This window comes from Neopelma chrysocephalum, unplaced genomic scaffold (assembly GCF_003984885.1).
Source record: "Neopelma chrysocephalum unplaced genomic scaffold, ASM398488v2 Primary Assembly neopelma1_96250, whole genome shotgun sequence".
NCBI classification, from domain to species: Eukaryota; Metazoa; Chordata; class Aves; order Passeriformes; family Pipridae; genus Neopelma; species Neopelma chrysocephalum.
The window spans coordinates 155,170-180,129 of NW_020924899.1; the positions used below are offsets into that span (position 1 = coordinate 155,170).

Sequence of the window (24,960 nt, forward strand, 5' to 3'; positions counted from 1 at the left end):
GAGTGCTGCTGCTCACAGGGCCCAGGTGACCCCAGGGCTTCTGCGACTCAATTGCTGTACCAGGAAATACCTGAAACACCCCACACCCAGCCCCCAACTCCCAGCACAAGCTGTTATTTGTAATGTAATACTTGTCATCATCACAAGCAATGATGCAGATACATACAGCCTTCCTTGCTGATGAAAGCTCCCTGAGGAGCCTGAGGGACTCCTCTCCACACGGTGATGGGCTTTGGGTATCCTGGGTCCGTGGCTCTCTTGTCCTCGTTGTACCTCCAGTACCTGTCCCCTTTGAAGAAGTAGGTTTTGCCCACGGGCTCCCAGCGCAGGGCTGTGTCGATGCCCTCCCGGGGCAGGCAGTTCCCCAGCTCCACCAGGCTGTGGGGGTAGCCTGGCTCTGCTGTCACTTCCTTAAAAACCCAGTACTTATCTCCTAGAGATCGGGGGGACACAAACAACAAACAGGTTTGCCCAGTTAGGAGTCGAATCAATACAAACGTTAAATAGCCCCAGAACCACAGCATGTTGAGGACTTCCAGCCTGAACTGTGAAAAAGCTGCTCTTCCACTTCATTGTGAACCTGAAACCTGATTTCACTTGCTGCTCCTCAACTCTTGTTTCAGAAGAAATGTTTAACAACCCTTTTCCATTTACCTTCTCATGCCAGTCATGATTTCAAAAACTTCTCCCATCCCCTGTCTGCAATCCCTCACTCAGGCTGAGGAGTTCCTTGCAGGTCAGCCCAAACTTTTCAGTCATTTATGTTGCCTTTCCCTGAGCCTTCTCAAGTTTTAATACAGTTTAGTGAGCTGAGGTGCTGAAGCTGCAGACACAAATTCAGAAGCCCAGGTACTGTCATTTCCTACCAGCAGTGCCGATGTTTTCCAGCCACTCTTCCTTGCTCACAACTTGCTCTCGAGTCACAGGATCCTGTTCAGACACTCACAGTGCCAGGGCTAAAGTGGGGCCCCAGCACAAGGTGGTCATTTTGTCTCTTTAGGAGACAACTGTCCAGAAATGTGATTTGGGAGCACCCTGTACTTGGAGAGGCCCCAGTGCTCTGCTGAAACGTGTTCAAGGGGATAGGCAGGAGACTGACACTTCCTGGGAAACAGAATTTGTTTCTTGCCATCACACAAAAGCCAACTTCCCTTAATTGATATTAGCTCTATACAGAGATTGTCCTGGCAAGGCCAGCCCACACTAAACTATATTTTAAGGATCAGTGGCTGCTTGAAGTGCCCCTGGGAAAAGGCCAAGGGGGCAGCGTACCTGCTTTCACCATCTTCAAGGCACAAAAGCAGCGTGTGAGGTGAGGCAGGAGGGGTTGGCTTGGACTGAACTGTACTGTACCTTTGAAGAAAACGAATTTGCCATCAGAGCGCTCGTAGGCCGCGTCGATCTTGGCGGGGAGGCCCTTCCAGAACTGCTCAATCTGCATGGGGTATCCCTCCTGCACGCGGTTGTTGCGCAGCCGCCAGAACCAGCGATCCTGGGAAAACCAGAAGCCTCTTCAGAACGAGTATTTTTATCTTGCTGGGCATCCAGCATCCCTAATCCCTGCCTAGGCCCCACTGCAGACAGACGTCCTGCTTCGGGTGACAGCTCCAACCCAGCACTGTCCCCAGAGAGAGAAGTGCCACGTGGGGGAGATGGCAGCCCAAAAAGTGAGAAGTTGATTGCTGGTGCTGTGAAAAAGGGTGGAAAAAAGAGGGAAAAGGAGCAGGGGGAAGTGACTCCAAAGTTATAAGCACTGTGATCCCTGCTTGTCCTGTCACTGAGGTGTCACACTTGTCCTGGTGCAGGTGGTGCTGAGCCCAGAACAGCCTGACCAGTACCTGGTGACTGTGTGAAACACACAGGGTCTAAAGGTACAAAGGAATTATTAAATATCCCTTCAGATATGAGATCATTAGTTAAAGCTGCAGTGGATGCTTTAACAAGCAGGACAGAACCTGTGAGACTTCTCCCAGATACTGTCCCAGCCTTCAAGTAGTTTCAGTTCAAGAATTTTCTGCAACTGATGTGGTTTGTTCATTTAATGACCTTCAATATATCCCTCTCCACATTCATGCCCACTGGACACAGTGAAAGCTACTGGTATTTTGGGAATGGGACCATGGATGTCCATATTCAAGGCACTCTAACGGGTTAATGAGCGATGCCTCTCCTTCCTCCCCAGCTGTAGTTTACAAGGAAGGTTGACTCAAACTCCCCAGGAGCTTCAGGCAGGGTGAGCACCCCTGAAACCCTGGTTCCATGCAGGTCACCTTCAAGACAACGAGGCTTGCTGCCCAGAGAAGCTGTGGCTGCCCCATCCCTGGAAGTGTTCCAGGAGAGCTGGGATGGGGCTTGGAGCGACCTGATCCAGTTGAAGGTGTCCCTGCCCATGGCAGGGGGTGGAATGAGATGCTCTGTAAGGTCCCTTCCAGCCCAAACCACTCCAGGATTCTGTGATTAATTGTGGGTAGGTACTGGCATTGCTTTATGGCTTTACAGGTGGCTCCTCTCAGGCTGGATGGTGCCTGAATTCTCTGCCAGTGCACTCAGGTCACATTTTGAACTGGTGGTGGTTTAAGGGTGGACTGAGCTGGAAAAATCTTGAGGTGGATTTTTAAAGTGGTCTGTGAATGGACTGAGATGGTTTTGAGGTGGATTGAGCTGGTTTTTTAGATGGCTTGAGCTGGTTTGAGGTGGATTTTTGAGGTGGTCTGTGGATGGACTGAGCTGTTTTGGAGGTGGTCTGCAGGTGGATTGAGGGTGGGCACAGGAGGTGCTAGAGGCTTTCCCTGGGCAATCTCCACAATTCCACAGTGCCACCTCTGTGTCACTTGACTTCTGAACAAGGCTGCCCAGGCATTTTGTGAATCCCATCAGGCACAGATTCCAAATATTACAGAGCCAAACTGCTTACATTTCCTTCTAATATTGCTCACTCACCAGCCTCAGAGGAACAGAGCTATTTTCACAGACATTTCAAATCTTACCACCAAATACTTCTATTAACCTTTGCCAGCGATAAAATTAAAGGGAGACTCATGGGTAAGCTTTCAAGTACCTTGAAAACAAACATTTCTCCTCTAAAGAGAGCCACAGTGTTGAAGTTGCCATCACAGATGTTCGGTTTGGAGCCAGGGAGAGCTGGCCTGTCACCCAGAGGAGGGCTGGGGGGTCGTGGCTGTCTCTCGTGTTTCCTTTCCGAAGTCGAGTGAATTCTGCGAACAGGAAGAGTTGGTAAAGGCCTGGTTGGCTCCAGGGGCTCAATGGGAGGACCTAGAAGTGAAAAGGAAAATATTCAGCAAAGTGGACAAGTTTGGCTTTTCTGTGCTTCCCTCGTAAGCTTTAAAAGGCACCAGGGTGGCTGGACAGCATTGCCAGGGATTTACACACTCCTGAGGCAGAGCTCAGTCCCTAGAAATGGGGAGCAGAACGAGATGCATCCACACGTGAAAGGTGTCCCAAAACAGATGAGTGATAAGAACTGAAGAAGAGACAGAATGTTTTTGTAGGTTGTCCCAAGGAGGCTGGAGCTAAAAGGAAGGAGGAGCCACACCAGTCATGTTCCCAACTGAAATGAAAGGTGATAAGCCTTGAAAAGAAATGTTTAGTAAACCATAAAAAAGGCAACAAAAACCCCCCCAAACCCAATGCAAAACCAGAAAACCAATGCTACACTGAAGGGGAACTGCAGGGAGTTTGGAAATTAGAAAGCAATTACTTTATCACAGTTCAGTCACCAATCAGTGCCTTCAGAGCTCCCTGACACACAGCTGTGACAAGGGACCTTGCTCTCATTAAAGTGATGCCCTCCCAGCACAGATCTCCCTTTCAATCCTTCCCCAGCTCAGCTCTGGATTTTAAAGGCTGCAGGAATGGACAGGGCTATAAAATTACTCAGTGAGTGAGACTGGAGTAGAGGTCTGCTCTTAAACTGCCTCTGCCAGAGAACAATTTCATTAACAGTGATAAAGTCTGGACCAAATCTCATTCAGAGAGTCACCGATTTCTTGTTGCTTCTCAGAGAAGGCCACAAGTTAACATGGCAATAAACAGAAGCCAGGGATTTTGGCCAGTTTTATGTCTGAGGATTGTTTATTTGCAGGGATCAGGGTTTCAACCTCACTCTGACCCTGCAGGACAAACCCCCAGCTGTGGGCAGAACTGGGGCTGGCTGTCACAGGTACTGCTTCAGTCAGTTTGGGGGTTCAACACAGCCCAGCTGGGGTTACTGCACACCTGCCCTGGACAAAGCTCATCCTCACAGGAAGGGTTACCCCAAGGCATGTGATTGCTCATAGCCAGGGAAGGGATGTATGAGGAAGGATTGAGATACCCATGGAGGCCACACACCTGTGGGGTTAGAGGACGACTTTTGTACATAAACATTTTTAACTATGCTGCCTCAAATGATGGTCAGGTGCCCAGGTCCTCATGGTAACTCAGCTCTTAAACATTCCATTTTCAAAGGGTTCCTAGAATGAATGAGCGCTTAACACGTCCTGGAAGGGTGACTGGGCTAGTGAAAATTCTCACAGCCAGTGACAAAGAAGTCATCAGAGAAATCCATTCTATTAATTGTTAATAAGGATGTAACAGTAAGAATCTTGTGTGGAGGTTTCAGGGATTTTATGTTCAGAAAGTACCACTTGGATGATACAGTCCCACTTCCTGCAGTGCCAGGCCAGAAACCTTCACCTGTGATTCCTGCAACGAGTCCAGTGTTTCTGGGGCAGATATAGCACATTTTCCAAATTTCAAGTGTAGAAAATCCTCTATAATGCACAGCAAACTGTGTCAACAATTAACCCCTGTCACTGCTAAAGTCTGTGTCCTACCCCTTGCCTCAGTTTGTGCAGCTTTAGCTTCATCGTTTTTTTTCTTATCTCTAGTGTCTCAACATTTAATCATTTATAGATCTTCATGGAGATGCTTTTAACATTCTCCTTAATGAGAATTGCTATTTATAGAGCAGTTCCTTTGGTCTGTTGCTGCAATGGCTTTTGGTTTTAAGATCTTGAGACAGACCATTTTTCTAAAGCTTTTCTAATGGATCTTTATATTTCTTCAAGGTAACTTTTCCTCACAGTGTGATATTTTGTGCCATGTGCAATTTTTATTAGCAACTATTTTCATTTACTTTATTCCAGAGCTTTAATAAAAGACATCATATATTGCTTTAGATGAGGATTCTCAGTTGATAATTACCCTTGGAAAGCTGTCTACATGAAATGAATAAAAATGTTATACTGATACTGTGTATTGCTCATCCTTTCCATTATTAGCTGGTCAGTGCCCATTCAGTAACTAGCAGACCATAAAATTCCCAAACTCTGATATTGCTACTGCTAATGACCTGGGGTGCACCAAAGGAGGTGCTTTTGGAGAAATGCCCTGTCCTTTGCAATTGCTGTGTTTTGAGTCACAAATGAGTTCATGAAATGCATCCTTTTTGGACCAAGCTAAATCCAAAGATGCATTTCTGGAGCACATCCAGGATGCTGCAGCTGCAAACAGGCACCACAGGGCAGAGCAAGAGCTGATCCACAAAACCACCTCCTTCCCCAAAATCTATACCAAGTGGGTGTCAAGTCCTCAGCATCCTATTTACTTAACAGCATCCCTAGATATTCCATTGTATGGTAATGTAAAACCTCAACCTTGAGGTAAACCCTCAAGTTTTATCCCTAAATTTTCCCTAACTGTCCACTACTGATTACCTCAGTTTACCTCAATACACTCTTTCTCTCCTCTACACATTACCTCAGATTTTACCCCCAGTATTTTCCCAAAATGTCCACTACTGATTACCTAAATTCACCTCAATATTTTCATTCTTTTTTCTACAGATTTAAGTCCAAAACTGTCCCTACCTGTCCACTACTGGTTGCCTCAGTTTACCTTAAAATGTTCATTCCCTCCCCTAGAGGTCATCTCAGATTTTAGCTCCAATGTTTTCCCACCATGTCCACTGATGTTTGACTCATTTTTACCTCAAAATGTATCTCCAGAGACATTTGTATACATTTATCTCCAGATGTGCTAGTATTATTCTTGTTATTGTTGTTTGCTCACACAGCCACAGGACATCTGGTGCATCTGGAAAGCTCATGGATGCAGGACTGACTTGGTACAAGTGGGACAAAGCTGCAGAGAAAATGCTGGGAATTGGGAAAGCGGTCCCAGACAGACCTTGCACAAAGCCAGCCAGGGTTCTGGGTTGTTCAGACGGGAGGTGGGAACAGCATTCAGCTCCTGCTTTGGGGAACTAAAGGAGCAGGAAGTTAGCAACCTATTTTGGCTGCCAAATATGGCTCTTGGTGCCATTGACAATAACTGAGTAAATGAAGTCTGAAAGCCAACAATTCACAGGCTTGGTGAAGATAGGAAATTCTTGCATTAGGGAAAGATAAGCAGGTTGGGACCTAAGCAAGGGGACAAGAAGCAGGGATTTACTGAACACTGCAGTCTCTCCCTAAACAACAGCGTGACCCTTTCACTCTTGTGCTGCCTTCCCCATGGCTTTGAGGGGATGTGTTTGGTAAATAACACTGGAAAATCTCAAATGCCTGTCCTACAGCATAGGATTCCCCTGCCAACAGGCTGACACAAGGCTCAGCTATAGCACATTGCTACAGAAACAGAAGGGAGCTGTAGTTCTTCGTTCCCTCCCCTTTGCAAAAGGCCAACACTGCTGTGCACTGACCAAACCAGAGATGCATTTCTGCTGCCACAGATGGCTCAGAAAAGCCTCTGTGGTGGCCAGTTTAACTGATACAGAGGAACAATTTCATCAGGCAGCTATTTGTTAGTTTGCAGAACAGTGCCACCACCTCCAGCACTGATCCCTGTGTGGTGGGAGGCAGCAGGTTCACAGCAGGGTTTGTAAGGAGGACTCCAAGGGCCCTGTTGCCCTTGAGCAGGGAAAGCTGCGCACTCTGCAGTGCTGAGAGGCACCCCTCTGTCCAAGGAACTGTCTGGGAGGGATCCAAGAAGTCACTGTACTCAAACTGCTCGCTGGAGAGGCACAGAGTTCTAAGGGGAGTGAAGCTGGGGTGGTTCTGCTTCTCAGGCACAGCAAACAGATGGAGATACTCAAATCAATGGCAGTTCTGGACTTCCAAAAATAACAAGCCAAAACCTCCCCAATTTGAGAGGAGAAGAGAGCAAGAACAGAGTTTTACAGAGATGACCATGAGCAGTAAGATGGAGACATAACATTAATCCTTTCTCCCTCTATTTTAAAGAAAAAAGGGTGAGACAGGAGTAGTATCTAAAGAAAATTGATGAATACATCTGCTAGGTCACAAAGAGAGAATCTGACAGTAAGGTGCAGAATAAGGACTGCAGTATTATGTTCATATGCTGGAAATGTAACATCTCCTGCATGAGTGGAGTTACTAAAGATTCACTGTCTCTGCACAAGTGAGGCCCACTCGTGTACCCAGTTACAGCCTGCCCTGTCCTGTACAGCTCTCACATTCATCTTCAGTGCCCAAAGCTTGTCAGAGTCTCCTGTAGAAAAGAGGAAGGCTCAAAGGGCACCTGCTATCCAGGGGACCAATGTAAAGGTTTTAATTAGCTCTAAGATGCCACTGAAACAGCACACAGAGAGCTGCCAAGCAGAAGCACTTGCACACCGTGGTCAAGATGGTGCCCAGCAGCAAGGATTCATGGGAACCAGGGATGTGCATTGGTGGAAACATTTGGCAGAGCAGTGGGGAGATCCCAAGTCAGGCCCAACAAGGAAGGCTGGGCCCTGCACATACTCACTGCTGGCCATGGCCAAACCAGCGTTGGCAAACTGCTCTGGAGGAGGGGCCCGGCCCTGGCACAGCTTCCCACACACACTGCAGCTGCTCTGCAACTTGCCTGGATGCAGACTTTGTCATTTCACTTCAAATATTTCATTTCCTGCTCTGCTCTGCTCTGCCCTGGGGCGGCCTCACCTTGAATATTGGGGCAGTTTGGGGCACCACAGTACAAGGAAGACCTGAAGCCATTAGAGAGCGTCCAAAGGAGGAAACGAGGATGGGGAAGGGCCTGGATTTGAAGCCGTGTGAGGACACTGAGGGCACTTGGTGTGTTCAGCTGGAGCAGAGGAGACTGAGGGGAGACCTCACTGCAGTTCCAATGCCTGGGCAGGGGCAGAGGAGGGGCAGGGACTGAGCTCTGCTCTGGGGGGACCAGGGACAGCACTCAGGGAATGGCTGGAGCTGTGTCAAGGCAGGGTCAGGTTGGATCTCAAGAAAAAGTTCTTCCCCCAGAGGCTGGTTGGGCACTGACCAGGCTCCCCAGGGCAGTGGGCACAGCACCAAGGCTGCCAGAGCTCCAGGAGGGTTTGGATGATGCTCTGGGGCACAGGGTGTGACTCTTGGGGATGGGCCTGTGCAGGGCCAGGAGCTGGATTCGATGGTCCTTGTGGGTCCTTTCCAACCCAGCATATTCTGTGATTCTGTGAAATATTCCTCTTACTATATGTCCCTGCCAGCCATGGATGTTTCCTTGCTATATTTTGCTTCTTTTCTTGTTTTTACGTGTTCTGGGCCTCTAATTTATTCTGATTAAAGGCTTGTTTCCTCTCGTGCTTACACATGAGAGGATTTAATGCTTACACATTTTTAATTGCTCCCTTCACTTTGTCACTGAGCGTGGCTAAAGGCAGGAGAGGATCCTACAGCTGTGCACATGCAAAGGAGCACACAGACAACATGGGAATCCTCAGGGCCAAGCCTTGTGCAGGCAGAATTGGGTGTACAGTTAGGGCAGTGGAAAGCAGAAGCACAGCCTGTCCCTTGGTGGAGAAAGATGCTCCCTCCTAGGACCTAAGGCAGTGCAGAGCACAGCCTGGCATGAAAGCAGAATGAACAGACCCTATCCATTAGGGTCCATTAGTTCACCAGTCATTCCTGTTTCCAGAATCTCATCACAGTAACCTGCCACCAAAGCAGCTCAAGGCAGAACATAACAGGTTTATTATTAACAGCAGAGATGAACATGTGAACAAAGATGCTGGCACCCTGGTAATTATTACAGGGCCTGGTCACACCCCCCTCTGACATAACTGACTGGGCAGCATCACACACAAATCACAGCCTCTGCCACTACACTTCCAAGCAACTCCAGAGAAACAGTCAGAGGAAAAAAGTCTCATTGAGAAAAAAACTAAGTGAGAGAGGTTATTGCACGGGTCTGAGATTGGGCCTGAACCCAGTCACCTAATTACCATGTGTGACCCCAGCACTGGAGACAAACCCACCCCGGGACTGGACCTGCAGCCACTTCCACACAGGAAGCAGATAAGAAACCTCCTGGAGCTGGAAACTTTATCATTCCAGAGGGAAGCAACTTTCTGGGACTTTACAGACACTGCGTGGAGAAGAAGACTTTCTTCCTCTCTATCAGAACCAAGGCAAAGAATGTCAGAAAGCTTTTGGGTCACAGCAGATCACCTTCAGAGTGTGACTCCCGCCACTGGCACTTTGCCTCCTCCCTTCATGCTTCCTCTGTCGCAGACCATCTGAATACCAAGGTGACCTGTGAAGATAACACAGAGAGAGGAGGCATTTAGGAGCCACTGTGTCGATAGTTGAGGACAAAACATAATTGTACTGTCCTCCTGGCTATTGACAGAGTGTTCCCTCAACTGCACAGCACCTGCCTGGGGGCTCAGCACCTTGTGAGGCTCGGTGTGTCACAGCCAGCGGCTCCCCGAGCCTGCCAGCACACAGGAGCCTTGGGTCAGCTCAGGGGAGAGAACCAACCGCTTGTGAACACAAGGCCAGCCTTTATCTTCTTAATATTCACTCCAAGAACAAAACTATCATCCAGGCTTTCAAAGTTATGCTTTGAAAAACACACAGGAGGTTTCTGGCTGTAAAAAGCTGAGCTGCCTGCGTGTTTCTGAACCTGCTGCAGAGGTGCACAGGCAAAGCTCCTCAGTCTCAAATCATAACAGATGATCCAAATGCGCCAGGGAGAGTGAGAGAAACCCACCCAGCTGCTCTACGGACACCAGGGCAGTGCAGAGAGGTCCCTCTTCATATTACATGAGAGAGCTGCCAACAAGCTACCTCAGGGATAAGAGACTGTCCGCAATACTCCAAGCTCAGGAAGGACTCATTTCCCTTGCTCACTTGACAAACTCATCAGCACTTTGCACTCCTGGGCTTAGCCTTTAGCAGTGGAGTGAATGAGCTGTCTCAGTTACTCTGAGTCCAAGCACACACAGTGCAGCTGCAGAACAAGCCCCAGCACCCACAGCACACCCAGCAGGTGGGCAGTCGAGGCCCCTGTGATCTTCACTGGGTGCCAGGAAGGGTTTCTCGAGCCCTTCTCACACAGACATTCTCCTCTGATAGAGCATTCACCTGGGAGACAAGCATCCATAGCTGAAATCCTTGCTCTAAGCCAAAGGGAATGCTCTGGAATGAGGTGATTCACCTTGCAGTTGGGTCCTCTGCTTTGGGTGCCAGAAAACTGGGCCCAAAATTCCCAGACTTAGGCAGGCAAATGATGAGAGGTTGGGGCTCTGCAAGATGAGTCAGCTGTCGTGCTTGCAGCCCAGTTCCCCTCTGGAAAAACTTTCAGAAGCCTGACATCTGCTCCACTGCAAACCAGAACATTTTTCTATACTCAGAAAGATCTGTAGGATGGGACAAGTATTTCCTGCCCAGCCATAACACACAGCAGTCTTCTCCACCAGCTGAGAAACCTCCCAAGAGAGATGGGCTCCCTCTCAGCCTCTCCTTTGGCAGAGTCCCCCAGGTGTCATGTGGAGCCCAAGGGCAGCACAGGGACCCATGCAGTTACTCCCTCCCTGTTTTTCAGAGGAATGGGAATGAAGACCTGGGATAGGGCAGGTGAGGCTCTGCGGGTGCACTAGAGGTGGAGTCTGGTGTTTCCTGCTGGGTCCAACAGAGCCTCTAGACAGCAGGAAAGGTGCAAATGGAGTGATGCAACACAGAGAGGGGGCCTTGTATCTCTGCAACGTGCCAGAGATGTGGCACCAGGGCACATCCCTCCAGCTCCAATGCCAAGCATTTTCCTCCCCCGTCTCCTCCTAAAGCACAGCGACACGGGGCATGGATCCAGAAGTCCCAGATCTTGTAGATGAGGTCTTGGATGTTACTCTATTCCCTCTCTGTGTCCAAGAGGACATTGTCAGAGATCAGTCCTACACTTCACGTTTCCAGGTCCTGCACAACAGCAAAGCTTGCTCTGGTGGTCCCACTCACAGTGCAGTGTCACCACACAGAGATGCTCCACCAGCCTTTCTGCTGTTCCCTCACGAGCCATCTCACACACACACGGAGGTTACAAGGCTCTGGAGGTTACAAGGATCCCTCTGGGCTGCCATTGGGAAAAGGGGAGGGAGGTTATGAAGGTGCTGTTTGCTCACAGACACTGTGCCCTGCTAGTCCCAGCCTGTCAGAGCTGGTGTTGTCCAGTTCCTTGGCCAGGGGCTGGTGTGGTTTCACGACTGCCCTGGACCTCAGCCCACATGGGATGCACCATGTGCACTGACTGGGAGCTCTCCTCTTGAGCTGCACAAAAGATGTGTGAGGCTGACACATCCTCAGTGAGATTTGGGATGACCCAGATCCTTGAGGTTGTCTCCAGGCTAAATCATCTGGTGATTAGGAGTGATTAGGAGACCTTCCCGAAGGCTTTGAAAGGGCCTTGAAAGGGCCTTGAAGGTAATGGCCTGGTTAACCAGACATGTGGACATGAGTTTCCCCTGCACATCTGCCCCCCAGGAACAGTGTCAGGAGAGTCACTCCCAGATGAGAGGCTGCTTCACCACCCACTGCAAACCAGTACTTAGAAAAGGACATGAAGAATCATGGATTCACACAATCATTATTGTTGGAAAAGACCTTTAAGACCATCAAGTCCAACCATTATCCCAGCACCATGTTCACCACTAAACCGTGTCCTCAAGTGCCACATCCACATGTTTTTTTAACATTTCCAGGGCTGGCGACTCCACCAGTTCCAGTGGCTGACCACCTCTGCTGTGAAGAAATTTCCCCTAACATCCAGTCTAAACCTCCCCTGGCACAACATGAGGCCGTTTCCTCTCATCCTGTCACTTGTTACCTGGGAGAGGAGGCTGACCCCCAGCTGGTTCACCCTGGGCAGGGCAGGAGAGCCTGCTGCAGGATGAGCAGGTCAGGCTGTGTGACACAGCCATGGCTCAGCATCCTCTCTCCACCCACAGTCCAGCCCCTGCAGCTCTGACTTCAGCACGACCAAAGGTAAGAGGCAACTCAACAGACATCCAGGGGACCTACATCCTGGCATTATTGCCAGTTTAATTCCTTCCTGGACATGTCACTTAGGACATGGGCATGTAAGTACAGAGGGAGATATCCTTCTGAAAAACACATGTAAAGTACAGTCCTGATATTTCCTTATTTTGTCAAGGAACATGCTACAGGAAGCACCTATGAGGAGATGGGAATATTGCTGACTTGTCTTACAACCTGTTCTCTCACACACAGGGAGTTTATGGCCTTGTCCTCAGTAGCTCAAAAGTGGAAATAACATTTTAAACACTGACCTTATACTAATCAGCTTGAAGCACAAACAAGAGTTCACATCCACTACTGTCTCTTTAGGTGACTTTTCAAATAAATCCAGCAGAAAATAACTTAAAAATTCAACAAATCATTGTAAGACAGATCTAGACATATTTCTTTTCTAATGGATAATTACAGATACAACATAAAATACATTTGAAATGCATCATTTTCAAAAGAAGGAGACAAAATGGACTTTAGCTTTAGCAGACCCTCTGTTCTTTGTTCTAGCAACTTCAGTGGAATGAAAAATTCGAAGTTTTAATTGAATTTACTTTTTAAAAAGGATGCTACAGGTAAGACAGTGGCTCTATGACTGATTTTGCATAGTAGGTTACTAAATAATATGTATTGGGCACATGCTGCTGTATGGTGGAGAATGTCAAAGCAGCAAGGCACTGTGGAAATAAAATATATTAGTTGAATGTTCCTGCTAAAGCTACAAGAAGGATATTTCAGCAGACCCTTCTCAGCTGTAAGAAGATGAGATGAAGGGTTATGTTCTCCCATCTCCAGTTCCAGAGTGAAACATCACCTGCATTTCCCACAATTTCTTTGTGATCCATAAGAGTAAAACCTAATTTTAAACTCAGCTTTATTTTTTGGAGTGTAACTCTGTACTAAGGGCCAAAATCTCTACCAGGGGAAGCAAAGCTCTGGCTGCAGAAGCTGCTCCTTCTGCCCACAGGACAAGTTATCCCTACAACCCCCAACACCATCCCCAGCCCACTCCAGCTCAAAGGCCTCAGAGAACAGCTTTATGTGATTCCACAGTAGCCAACAAACAAATTCTTAATTACTCTCAGTTTCTTTTCAAGCTGAGTTAAAATTTTAAGCATATTATATTGCACACAGAGAATCCTAACACGGCCTGTGGCTAAAGTTTAATGTCACTACGTGGTGACAAGCAAGTGGAAGCGTCGTGGTGCCACTGCCAGGCCACAGGTGAGTGCTGAGCTCTGCTCTGTCCCAGCTGGGGGGAGGCTCTCATGGATTGTCAGGGCCCTGAGGACACTGACAGGTTTTAATGGCCCTGACCAGCCTTATCTGGCACCTCCACCCCCACTCCTGGTCCCAGGAGCCCCATTTTGGGGAGTGCTGGTCCCAGCTTAGCTGATCTTGGCTTGAACCCCAAAAGTGAAGCAGCCTGGCTGTCAGTTCTTTATCTGCTCCCTTTCCAAAAATGTATCTGAAACCAGAGAAACCAGTAATTTTTTCTTGATTGCACTTTCACTGTCAGCGAAAACTTACAGGGTTTCCTTTCTGATTAGTCCAAGTTCACAGGAACTAAATGAACATTTCAAAACAGAAACAGCACAATGACATTTTAGCAGCTTTCAAAATTTAACACTTATGTATATTATTTAATGAAAGTTTAACATTTACCCCAGCACTTTATTTCATGACCCTCCAGACTCTCTGTTATCCCAGGTATCTGAATATATACCATGTTAAAGTATTCATAATTAAATGACACCATAGGACAACTGCCAAGCAACTTCATCCTGGGAATGAGCAATGAGGAGAAATCTTCAGCTGCACCCATGGGAAGAGCTTTTTCCCCTGGGTGTCTTTCAAACCATGTCATTTTACATGTTGGACCTTGGGTATCTGCCTCACACTGAGGTTCCACTGCCCTCAACAAGTGCCTGGTTTTCCCCATTGCCCAGACAAGAGCCACAGAAACCAGCCCAGGAAGAGACTTTCTTCTCTAAACATCTACACTTGAACAAATGAAGTTTGAGTTTCTCAATCTGGTCACAAAAAATAAACACCAAATCCAACTCAAACAGTTTAGAGCTCTAAAGTCTTGCTGCACTGCTTTATTCTTACAAGTCTTGGCATAAATTCTATTAGAAGTAATTTCAAATTCACTCACAGATCGCTGATGCATTGTTGACTTGTGTCAGGCCTGCCACTGACCCCAACATCAATCCCTCAGAAACACCAGCCTTCCCACTGACAACCACCTTACAAGTATTTTTTTCATGTCTAATTCATATAATATCTGCTCCACTGCTTCTGGGAGCTACTATTTGACTCCAGCTGTCCAGCAACTGCAAATGCTGCACAGCTGCTCTATCCTACATTTATTAAGTAACCTCTCTGTCAAACTGCTACTTTCCCAAAGAATGAAATCAGGGATGTTTGACAAAACCTGTTTTTCACAGGCTGTCACAGACTGTAGCCATTAGTCTCAGTCTGCCCTTGACTGTGGTCCTAAAAGCTGGATTTCCCTCTGCTCCCAGAGCCTCCTTCTGCCAACAATTCTCTGCAAGTCCCTGTCCTCACACCCTGCTATCCCACCACATGGCACTACATCATCTCCAGCCCCTTAGTTGTCTCCCATAATCTCTTTGTCTCCTTTGCTCTCTTTTCCTTGATCTTTGTGGCACATGCTGTACATGGCCAGCTGGAGATTAAAAGAAGCAAAGTGTTCCCTATGCAGATCCAAACCTTTTATCCCTACTTTCTATATAATGAGAAAAAAAAGAGTGCATAAACACTTTTTACCTTTCCTTGATGTTCCACGCTCTTTGCATTCTTTCCCTTTTTTTGCACTGGCTGTTCCTAATGGACAAACCTTGGGTTCAGTAATAGTCTGTTTTTCCCTTTTTGGTGCTCCTTGATGTGGGGACACCGTGAGGAATGGAGCAGCAGTGGGATCACAGAGATTTGGTTATCCTGACTTGTGCAAGATACCGCCACTGGGACAGTCATCTGGTACTTAGTCCTGGATCAAGAGCTTTAAACAGTTCCCCCCTCAGCTATGGCAGGAAATCCAGCCCACCAGCTGCAGGAATTCTGGGGACTAATTGTAAAATACCCCCTAGACTCCAGGTTGGTGTAAATAGAGGAGCGGATAGGGTTGCTCACCATAGATTTTCTGAATTCCTTGGAGGTCATCCTGGGGCAGTTTGAAGTTGTGTGTCTCCATGTACTGGTAGAAAGGAGCCATGATGGCACTGGGATCGTTGGAGTGTTCCAGCCCCAGCGCGTGCCCCAGCTCATGGACAGCCACCAGGAAGAGATCGTTCCCTGCGGAAGGAAGGACAGCCAGGTTAGTGCACAGCCACAGCCTGAGCCAAGCCCAGGACCCTCTTATTCTTAAAGCAAGAAGCAAATGCTTTGCTCTCTGACTGCACAAGCAGGTCACAGTGCCAGGGTCAGCTCCTGGAGACAGTTTCAGTCCCAAAAGTCTGCACAGATCAGTCATTGTCACAGAATGTGCCCTTGAGCACCCATGACCAGATAAAACAGGCAGGCCTGGAGTGAAAGGATACTGACTGTAGACTCTTTGGTATTGAGTTTACAGAAAATGGCCAACAAAATCATCACTGATACCACTGGCTCCTCACCTGGGTGCTGCCAGGGGAGGTGAGAGCACGGCCAGTCCGATAATCAACAGGGGTTGATAATCAATGGGTGCTTTGTGCCCCTTCTGGGTCCTCTGGTGCTGTGCTCTGATCTGACCTGGACCAATAAATCCTAGGGGAGATCTGTAAGGCCCCTGGCAAGGCAGGAGGGAGGGCAGAGAAGATCGGGATAACACCCACTGTCCCACCTGTAGTGGGGCTGGGGCAGCCCCATCTCCTCCGGCACAGGCCCCTCAACACTCTCGTACTCTGCTGGACCCCTGGCACTGCCTTGTCTGCAGGAAGAGCTGAGCACAGGTACCCCATCCTGCAGGAGGCAGAGCCACACAGGGAAAGGCTGGGTTGGATCCCAGTGGTGGGGACAGGAGGAAGGAGGAAAGAAGGGACACAGTTCTGACAGGAAGAGGAGCCCTCTCTGGTGCAGAAGCTGGAAGGAGTGCAGCGAGGTAGGGGTACCTTCAACTCTACAGGCAAACATTCCTCTTCAGTCCACGGATCTGGGACCCCCATCTCCTTGATCTAGTGTGGTCCCTGGATGTCCTACTCCGTGAGGGCACCTTGACATGGGAGGTGACACAGGCAAGGCCGTGTGAGGGATGAAGACACAGCTAACAAGGACTGACATAAGAGCCTCCTGATGCCAATAAAAAGTCTGAGCCCACAATTCAGCCTGAATTCAGGCTCCTCTGGTTTTGTTTCCTTTGGCAAGGCACAAACCAAGAGCACTTGCAATCAGACACAGGGGAAGACAGTTGTCAGTGGCAGCTCAGTGGCTCCTCTGCAGAATCTCTAAACAACATTTCTCCATTCCCCACATCCCCAGACTGAACCTGAGGTACCAAAGCTCAGTTCTGTGCACAGAGCTGAGCTCTCCCTGGGACAGGAGTTGCAACAGTGACTCACGGAGAACCATCTCCACTTTTTGAATAGTTATTTCTCCACTTTTATCCATAAAAATGTGACAACACAGGTTGAGGGGTCTGTGAGTCTTCACAGCAGGGAGCTTTGGCAGCATCTCGAGATACCTGAAGTCAGCACCAAACAGTGCTCCCCTGGCCACACATACCACACCAAACATTTGAGTTGGAGGGTGAAAGAATCTGAACGTGCAAGACATGTTAAAATATACAAATGCACTTCAAACAAATTTGTTCAAATTAAAATATCCAAAACCATATGCAGGCTAAAATTTAGCCACATACGGATGTAAAATTCCACAATTTATGTATTCAGGAAATCCAAATGGGGACTTAGTAATTTTTCTCATCTGTTGCTGAAAAATTTGATGTGTGCAGAACAAGTCAATAAAATGTCCAACAGCGTAGTATAAAATGCATTAAGTGGTTTTATGGTAAAGTTTGGAGGACTGATCACTCTTCACGGGTTTTCAAAAACACTCAAGCCTAGAAGATGCCCCCAGTTTCCAAATGGGATTCAGAGACTCGAAGTCCTGTTACAAATTAAACGGACTTACTCTCCTGTATCACTTAAATACTCATGAAATCACCATTTTCACTGCGCCCACAACTACTCACACGTGGGAGTCCATGGTAAAGGTCACTCAGTACAGAGCTGACTTTCAAGAGACTCTTCTCATTGTTTACCACAGACTCACAGGCTGTGCCTGTGCCACTGCCAGGGACATTTTCCCTCACCAATTTGGTGGTATTTTCCTCCTTGCTGAAGTATCTGCAGTATTTGCACTGACAGCATGTCTGGAACTCATCTCTATGTAAATCTGTGTAAGTCACTTGCCTCCATGTGCTAAACCTTTATCAGGAACATAAGATCAGACACTATCTTAAGTTAAATTAGTTTTAAATAGCTTTCAATCACTCGTTTCAGCCCCAAACAAACATCAGTCCACTTTACAGCTGGAAAATGAATCCCACAGACTCACAGGATGGTTGAGGCTGGAAGGTACCTCTGGAGATTGTCCACTCCAACCCCCCAGCTCAAGCAAGGGCAGGTAAAGCAGGTTGTCCTGTCAAGTTTTAAATATCAGCTTTTTTGTACTGGGAAGCCTTGTACTCCAGATGTGCTGAGTAAAAAGGAAGGATCATCTTGCTTGATGTGCTGGCAATGCTCTTCCCAAGGCAGCCCTGGGTGCTGTTGGCCTTCTGTGCTGCACGGACACACTGCTGACTCATGTTCAACTTGGTGTCAACCAGGGCCCCCCAGGTCCTTCCCTGCAAAGCTCTTCCCAGTCTGTGGGGCACCAACAAAGCCCCAGTGCAGGGTAGTGCATTGCTCTGTGCTCACCTTCAACCTGGGGAAGGCCCGTTCCTCCAGCCTCCCAACGACAGCATCACTGGGCAGTCCATCAACCACTCCTCCACGTTTCCTATCATCTTCAAACCTGCTAAATGTGCACTCTGCTGCATCACTGATACAATTTCATGAAGATATTAAACACTATTGACTTCATATCAACCCCTCTGACACACAGCCTGAACTCCTCCATCTCATGGTTCCTGCAGCCAAGGATGCTACTGATCCTCACAATACCCTTTAGTTCTTCAAGTATCAGCTCTAGTAGATCATCTGTCTTTGCTGGCTCCTTGATCACCAGTGAGACAACCAGGAAGAGTTCTGAGATGATCAGCAAGCCCAGAAAGATGAAGGCTCATTCCTGAGGAAGTACCTCAACATCCATGCTGGTCATTCCAACCAGCTCTTCCACAGAAACACCCCTTTTCCCAGCTATCCTTATGAAATACCTGTACCTGGAAATACAGACAGATGTGGAAAACAGCTGCTTCTGTCCAGTTTTAAATCACCATTTTGACTGGCAGTGGTGTGTGAAGATGCCACAGAGCGTGGAAAATGTTGGCTGGGGAACTTCCTTGCATCTAGAGGTAAGAACTTACTAGGAAATGAACCTTCCCAGTTCCAGCACAGCCATGGAGGGCAGGTCAACACTGGAGTGGAAAAGCTATCCACCTATCCTCCTCCGTGGCCAGGAGGCCACCCAAACTGGAGCAGTGATGTGCTGGGGGCAGTGGTTGGAGCAGATGAAGTAGAGCTCAAGAGAATTTCTAGGAAATGAACTGACCTCCACAAGAAGCAGGACAGGAAGCTCCTCTTGGCTCTCTACAAATGCCTTGGTTCTCAATGCAGTGGTTGCTTCTCATCTGCCTTTGCTGAAAGGCAGTAGAATGGCAGTGGCAGACACAGCTCCTGCTCCTTCTGCTCCCTGCCCTGGCCAAAAATTTCTCACCACTGTTTCATCCCCTCAGCCTTCTGTTCTCAGAAGGAAGAAGCCTCCTCCCAAGCACATCCCACATCAAACCCAGCTCTTTGGTAAAGAACTCTCAAATTGTTTGTAATATTCTACCTTTCCCTGCAGAGTTAAGAAACACGTGGCTTTATTGCAACAACACAGAGAACACCAGAGTCACAGATAAACTGAGTTATGTATGATCTTCCTTCTACTCACATACTCCATCCCTCATGACTACTGGATCTTCATCCAGAACAAATGGCTGTTCAATTGAGTAACAGACATTTTGACACAGGTTATTCTTTGTGAAGCCTTTTTGCACAGCTTCATTCATTGTATTGTGAAAACCCATATCAAAATGTTTTATATATTTGGCTAAGCTACTCACAGAAATGCCTGCCAGTTCACAGGAACAGGTCACAGTTATTATGGCAGTGCTGTGATATCACTTATTACCATCAGCATTTATCTCTGAGCTGTACATGGAGCTGTAAGAGTGTGGGCAGGCTCTGGAGAGCACCTGGCATAGGGGAGTGTGAATTCAGGACACAGCTTCTAAGACAAAAGAAGTACAAATAATATTGGATATCTGATTAATGAGAAAAGCACCTGTGAATCTCTGCTCTTTGTCATGTAAATTTTATACTTTATGAACTGTATCACTGTGCCAACACATGTACTTATTGCAGTTTACTCAAACATAATTAAGAAGACATATACAGGTTATATTTTGAAATTTTATTGAAGTAAGAATGATACTGAAGAAATCAAATGGTTGTGTGTGACAATAGCATGCCTTGGTAATTACAGAAAAGATGGTGTGAACTAAACAGGCTTTAAATACACTAAAATGACTCCTTCCACTCCAACAGCCATGTAGAGACAACTGTTTTCCAAGCACAACTTAAAGAAGCTTTAGGGCTACTCTAAGCTATGCCTTGGTTTTGGCATCTTCAGACCTGGTGGGTCTGACCTGTCCAACAGAAGAACATGTGATTTGTGTGTGCTCCTCCATTCACCTCCACAACATGCTCTGCTCAAAGAAAGCTTCTGGATGCTCTGAAGGTCTTGAAGAAGGGATGATACTGTTCTGTGGAATTCTGGAGTTCAGTGGAAAACAGCTTCTTTACCTAGAAAGGAAGAAAAAACGTGTTAAAAAGAAACACAGGTGTCATTTTGTTCAGAAGCAATTGTTGTTATAAGTGTAGCAATGAACATGATGCATCCTAAGGAATTAATGAAAACTCTGAAGAGTGACTGAACAGCTTCACTGGAGAAAGAAGGAGTGATAACCTGCAGTCTTAACAGCAATTGTACCACAGCCACATTAAACCATCTCCACGAGACCAAGTGACTGCAGAAGGTCAAAGAACTGCATTTTGTTACCAACCATCACGAAAGATAATTTGCCTTATTGTCCTCAAAAGGCCACGTGCAAACCAGGGTGGTAGCTGTGCTATACACCTTCCTAATGGTGCAAGCTGTGCTTTCTCTGATGTGCACAGATGGCACCATGAGGACAATCTCCTGTAGAAACTCAGAGCAAAAACATAACCTAATTGTCTGGAATGGTGAGGCCAAAACTGGCAGAGTGGGCAGCCAGAGACAGGGGCAGTCGTGACACTTCAGCTGGCTCAGCAGCCTGACAGTCAGTGGAACATGAGTGTTCTGCTGAAAAATTTACCCTTATCTTTCACAAGTGCAGGTTGCAATTCCCTGAATGATTCCATATCAAAGAACTACTAATCCCAAAATGAAAATTTGTATTTGCCTATACTAGTATAAAATTTGGTAAAACAGATGGTAAAGCAGCAAAGAAATGAAAAAACTCATAAAACCATGAAAAATGTAAATATGACTTTCATTCCATCAATCTTGAAAAGAAGCTATTGTTTATGTTTTAGAAGTATTTAAATACAGCAGGGTCTACAGACAGAATTCAGTTTTAACCCAGCTGTGGAACAACTGGAAGGTAACTAAAAAACCTCAGGTCCTGGTACAGGCAGTGTGAATACAAACCACACTCTTTGTGCTATTTGGGATTCTTTCCTACCAATCAGTTTGAAATTATATTTAACTCCTGGTGCTGGCAACAGAGAAAGCACTGCTCTGGAAGCCGTGAGAGCAGCTCTGTGCCACAAAGAGGGTGTTCTCTACCTAGGACAGGAGGTTTTCTGTCTTTGTCCTCCCCTGACATGGAAGGTTCCTGATGGGGCTGTAAAGACTGAGCAGGACTGAGACATGAGAGAGCTGGGCTGTAAGAGACCTCCCCCTCAAAGTGGGATTCTGGGTTGATCTGGGCAGAGAAGTCAAACTGTCTTCAAATCCTGAGCTCTTCTTCAGAAAAAGGAGAGAAGAGAAAAGGTAATTTAAACAATTCCCAAGTTTGCTGCTTGGGTGTATCAAAATCCAGAGTTCTGGGTGTTACTTCCCTGCTGATGCTACAATCCACCTCTGCCTGCAATGACCAGCAAACTCTTTTCAATGATTCATTTCTTTTTCTTTTTTTTTCCTTCCTGAAGGCCTGTTATTTCACTCCTCTTCCCTTCAGCAAGTGGCAGGCAGCAAGTTTACTAAAGACACTGCTGCATTTTGGCTTGTTTCACGTCACGTGTTTCTGCCTTCTAAAGAAAAGTGGCAAAAAGAGACTTTTTGGCTCACCTTGATTCTTGTGACCTGTTTTTTTCACAGTTAGGGGTTTTTTTCTTCCTTTTTAAGGGAATGACACATCATTTTGATCCTTTCTGACTCCTTCCTAGGAATGCCAGAGTATCTCGTTCTGTGTGGAAAGAGGCAAAGTACTTTACTTTGATTATACAGAAATCAATAGGATTCCAAATACTTACATAAATATATTCATACTTTGTGTATGGAACAACTACTGACATGAAATGGGTAATATTTTTCTTTATAGACCATTGTGAATATCAGGTGTATTTACAGGCACACTGCTTTGAAAGCAGAATTTGCAGATGACTCTTTCAGCTGTAATCAATAACTAGCACTGTCAAACTGCCAAGCTTTAAAATCCAGCCTGCACTAGCACAGCACTACTGTAAAGCCATTTCTATGTAAAATGACAGCAAACACACCAAAAGAAAGCACTACTTACAGAGGTGCTGTCCAGGGGTGAAGAGGAGGAACGTGAAGTCAGAAATCTTCGCCGTGTGCTGATGTGCTTCTTCTCCTCACCTTTGGGTTGACATGACAGGGCTGTAATCTCAAACTTGCTGATTTAAGCTGCCTGATTTGATTTCTTTTTGCTGTGGCTGCCTCTCTTGAAACCATGTGCCTGTGTGTTTGCTCAGACTGGGTTCAGCATTAGCAAATGTTTTGAGAGAACTCTGGCTCATGGGATCAAGTCTCTCTAAGCAGTCACAGGATGGAACCAGTGATAAGCAGGTATGACCTGGAGACTAAACCAAAGTACTGAGCAACAGCACGACCTGGTGATGTATTATAAAAAAGGCTTGAGAGAATAAATTGAAATTTTAATACATTTTACGCCCCATTTGACTTCCAACATCTCTATGAAAGTCTTTCAGATAAAATGTCTTCTGCATTAAAGGACACAGGAGTAACTTCAAGGCAGTTCTGGTTTTCACTCTGAAAAATGCTGATGCTCGTTTTCAACAACAGTGTCAGAAGCCTGAAAAACAATGATGGATTCAAAATGCCATTTGTTAGAACAAGACTCTTTAGATATGGAGATGTTCTGTACCTGAGAAATCAGAGAAAGAAAATTAAAAATGTATTTAACAGCCAAACAGCACAAAGATTATGTGGGTTCTATGTTGTGAGTTACTCATTATATTGATATTATTGATATTGGTATTATTTTAAAGGTTGTCTTTGCTGGCCTCAGTATTTCCATAGAAAATGAATATGAGAAAAAGCAGTTAAATAAGAAAGAAATGAGGCAGAAAGCAAGGCAAAACATAGAGGAAACAAGAATTAATCACGGAGAAAAGGCTAGCAGGTTCTGGCAACATGCTGGGTGAAGGTACAGGGGTTAAGGGAAGCTGCATTTCCTCCCAGCAAGCAGCTGGACAAGTCAGGTAAGGGGAGAGCAAGCAGATAATAGAGAATCAACCTGGAAAAGTGCATACCAACACTAATCTCAAAGAAAAAAAGAAAGCAACAGCTTGATACTTTGCATTCCTCTTAGCTCCCTCCCTCCATGTAAAACAATACAATTGTAATTCAACACATCAAACAGGATAAAGAATGTTCGGCCAGCAATGTTTCCAAAGTGACTGGAAACACCTGGAATTCTTTGATAACAAAGAACTATTTGACCAGGTAAAAAAAAAAAAAACAACTTACTTACACATCCCCCTTAATATTAGGGAATCTGTTAGATATCCTAACATATGTTCCATGTTTATAGGATTAATCTAGTGAGTGCTCACAGAAACCTTGTACATTCAGGACTTAAAAAAAAAAGTGTAACAAGCAGAGGGAGTTTGTCAAAAGGACCAAACATCTGGCAAAAAATACTTTTTAAGCAGCTATAAGCATCACCAGTCCTCCCTCATGAAAGATCTCAATATTGAAAGATTTCTGTTTTGAGAAGGGTGACAGAAGAAGAGAATTTTATAAGCTGAATACCTTGTTATGGCTCAGAGTTGCCATGAGAAGTAACTGCAATTTGGTCCTAAGTTCTAGGAACCAAAATTCTGTCTGTTTGGCAATGCTAAAGAATTATGGAAAAATGTAGATTGAAAGGCATGGCTGGAAGCCACCAAGTTCACCTCTCTGCTTCAAGCAGGGCTAATCTCAAAACGACATCAGGTTGCTCAGGACACTCCAAAAGGATGGAGTGCCCACATCCTCTGCAGGGGCAGCCCCTGGGTTGTACCACTGTGCTGGTGAAGAAGATTTTACCTTATGCCCAGGTGGGGTTTTCCTTGTTGCAGCTCGTGCCCGTTGCCTTTTGTTCCCTTCTCTGTTCACCTCCAAGAAGAGTGTGGGCTCTGTCCTCTCCATAAGATCTCCTCATGTGGAAGACTGCTATAGATGCTTCCTCCCCATCCTCCTCCTCCTCCCTAGGCTGAACAAGCCCACTGTCCCTGGTTTCCTCTTGCTCTGATTCTTTTATCACCTCAGTGTTCCTGCACTGGACTCTTCCCAGTTTGCTGACACCTTTCATGTACTGGGGACCCCAAACATCACACTCCGTTCTCAAAACATCACTTGTTTCAACTTGCACTAATGGCAGATGTGAAGAAGGCTTTGCAAAAAGATTCAGCTATGGAACAATAAAAGCTTTCTGGATTAAAACCATGACAAAGAGCGGGGGGGGGGAAAAAGGCAAGGAGAAGGGAAGGCAGAGGTTTGAAGAAATAAAACTCTACCCAGAATGCAAACATACAATAGTTCTGCTGTGGTTTTACGATCAAGATGTGCATCCTCAAGCTAAAAGGACAGTAGCCCTTTTTCCTGCCCCAGCCACCCATCTCTACCTACTCTTTCATTTGGGCTCAAGAGGTGGGGCAGCTCTAAGGCAAACCAGACCAGGAGAAAGGCAGAAAAAGACAAACACCATTTGGCTACATACATTCCCTTATCTAGTTTACACTGAGGCCACTTCAACCTTCCCTTGGTTCAAAAGGGAAGAAACAGTAAGAGGTGCTGGGAAAACCATGACAGTGATGGGAGGAAGCACGTGCAAAATGCCCTGTGTGGAATTCAAACTGAGTGGAGACCTAAAGCATCTCCGTGGAGACCCAGAGCACGAGTCTGTGGTTCCAGCAGCTGAGAATGAAAAGCATGGTAC

At 46.5% G+C, this 24,960-nt stretch overlaps 1 protein-coding gene across 1 annotated transcript in view; it reads right to left on the reverse strand.

Moving 5' to 3' along the window:
• MMP24 (matrix metallopeptidase 24) overlaps positions 1–24,960 on the reverse strand; it is a 46,451-nt gene that overhangs the window by 4,642 nt on the left and 16,849 nt on the right. The window contains exons 5-8 of the mRNA XM_027708483.1: positions 15,459–15,620; positions 3,059–3,273; positions 1,354–1,492; positions 167–433 (exon numbers count right to left, since the gene is read on the reverse strand). Of these exons, the coding sequence (XP_027564284.1) occupies positions 167–433; positions 1,354–1,492; positions 3,059–3,273; positions 15,459–15,620 (783 nt within the window). The remainder of the gene's footprint in view (positions 1–166; positions 434–1,353; positions 1,493–3,058; positions 3,274–15,458; positions 15,621–24,960) is intronic.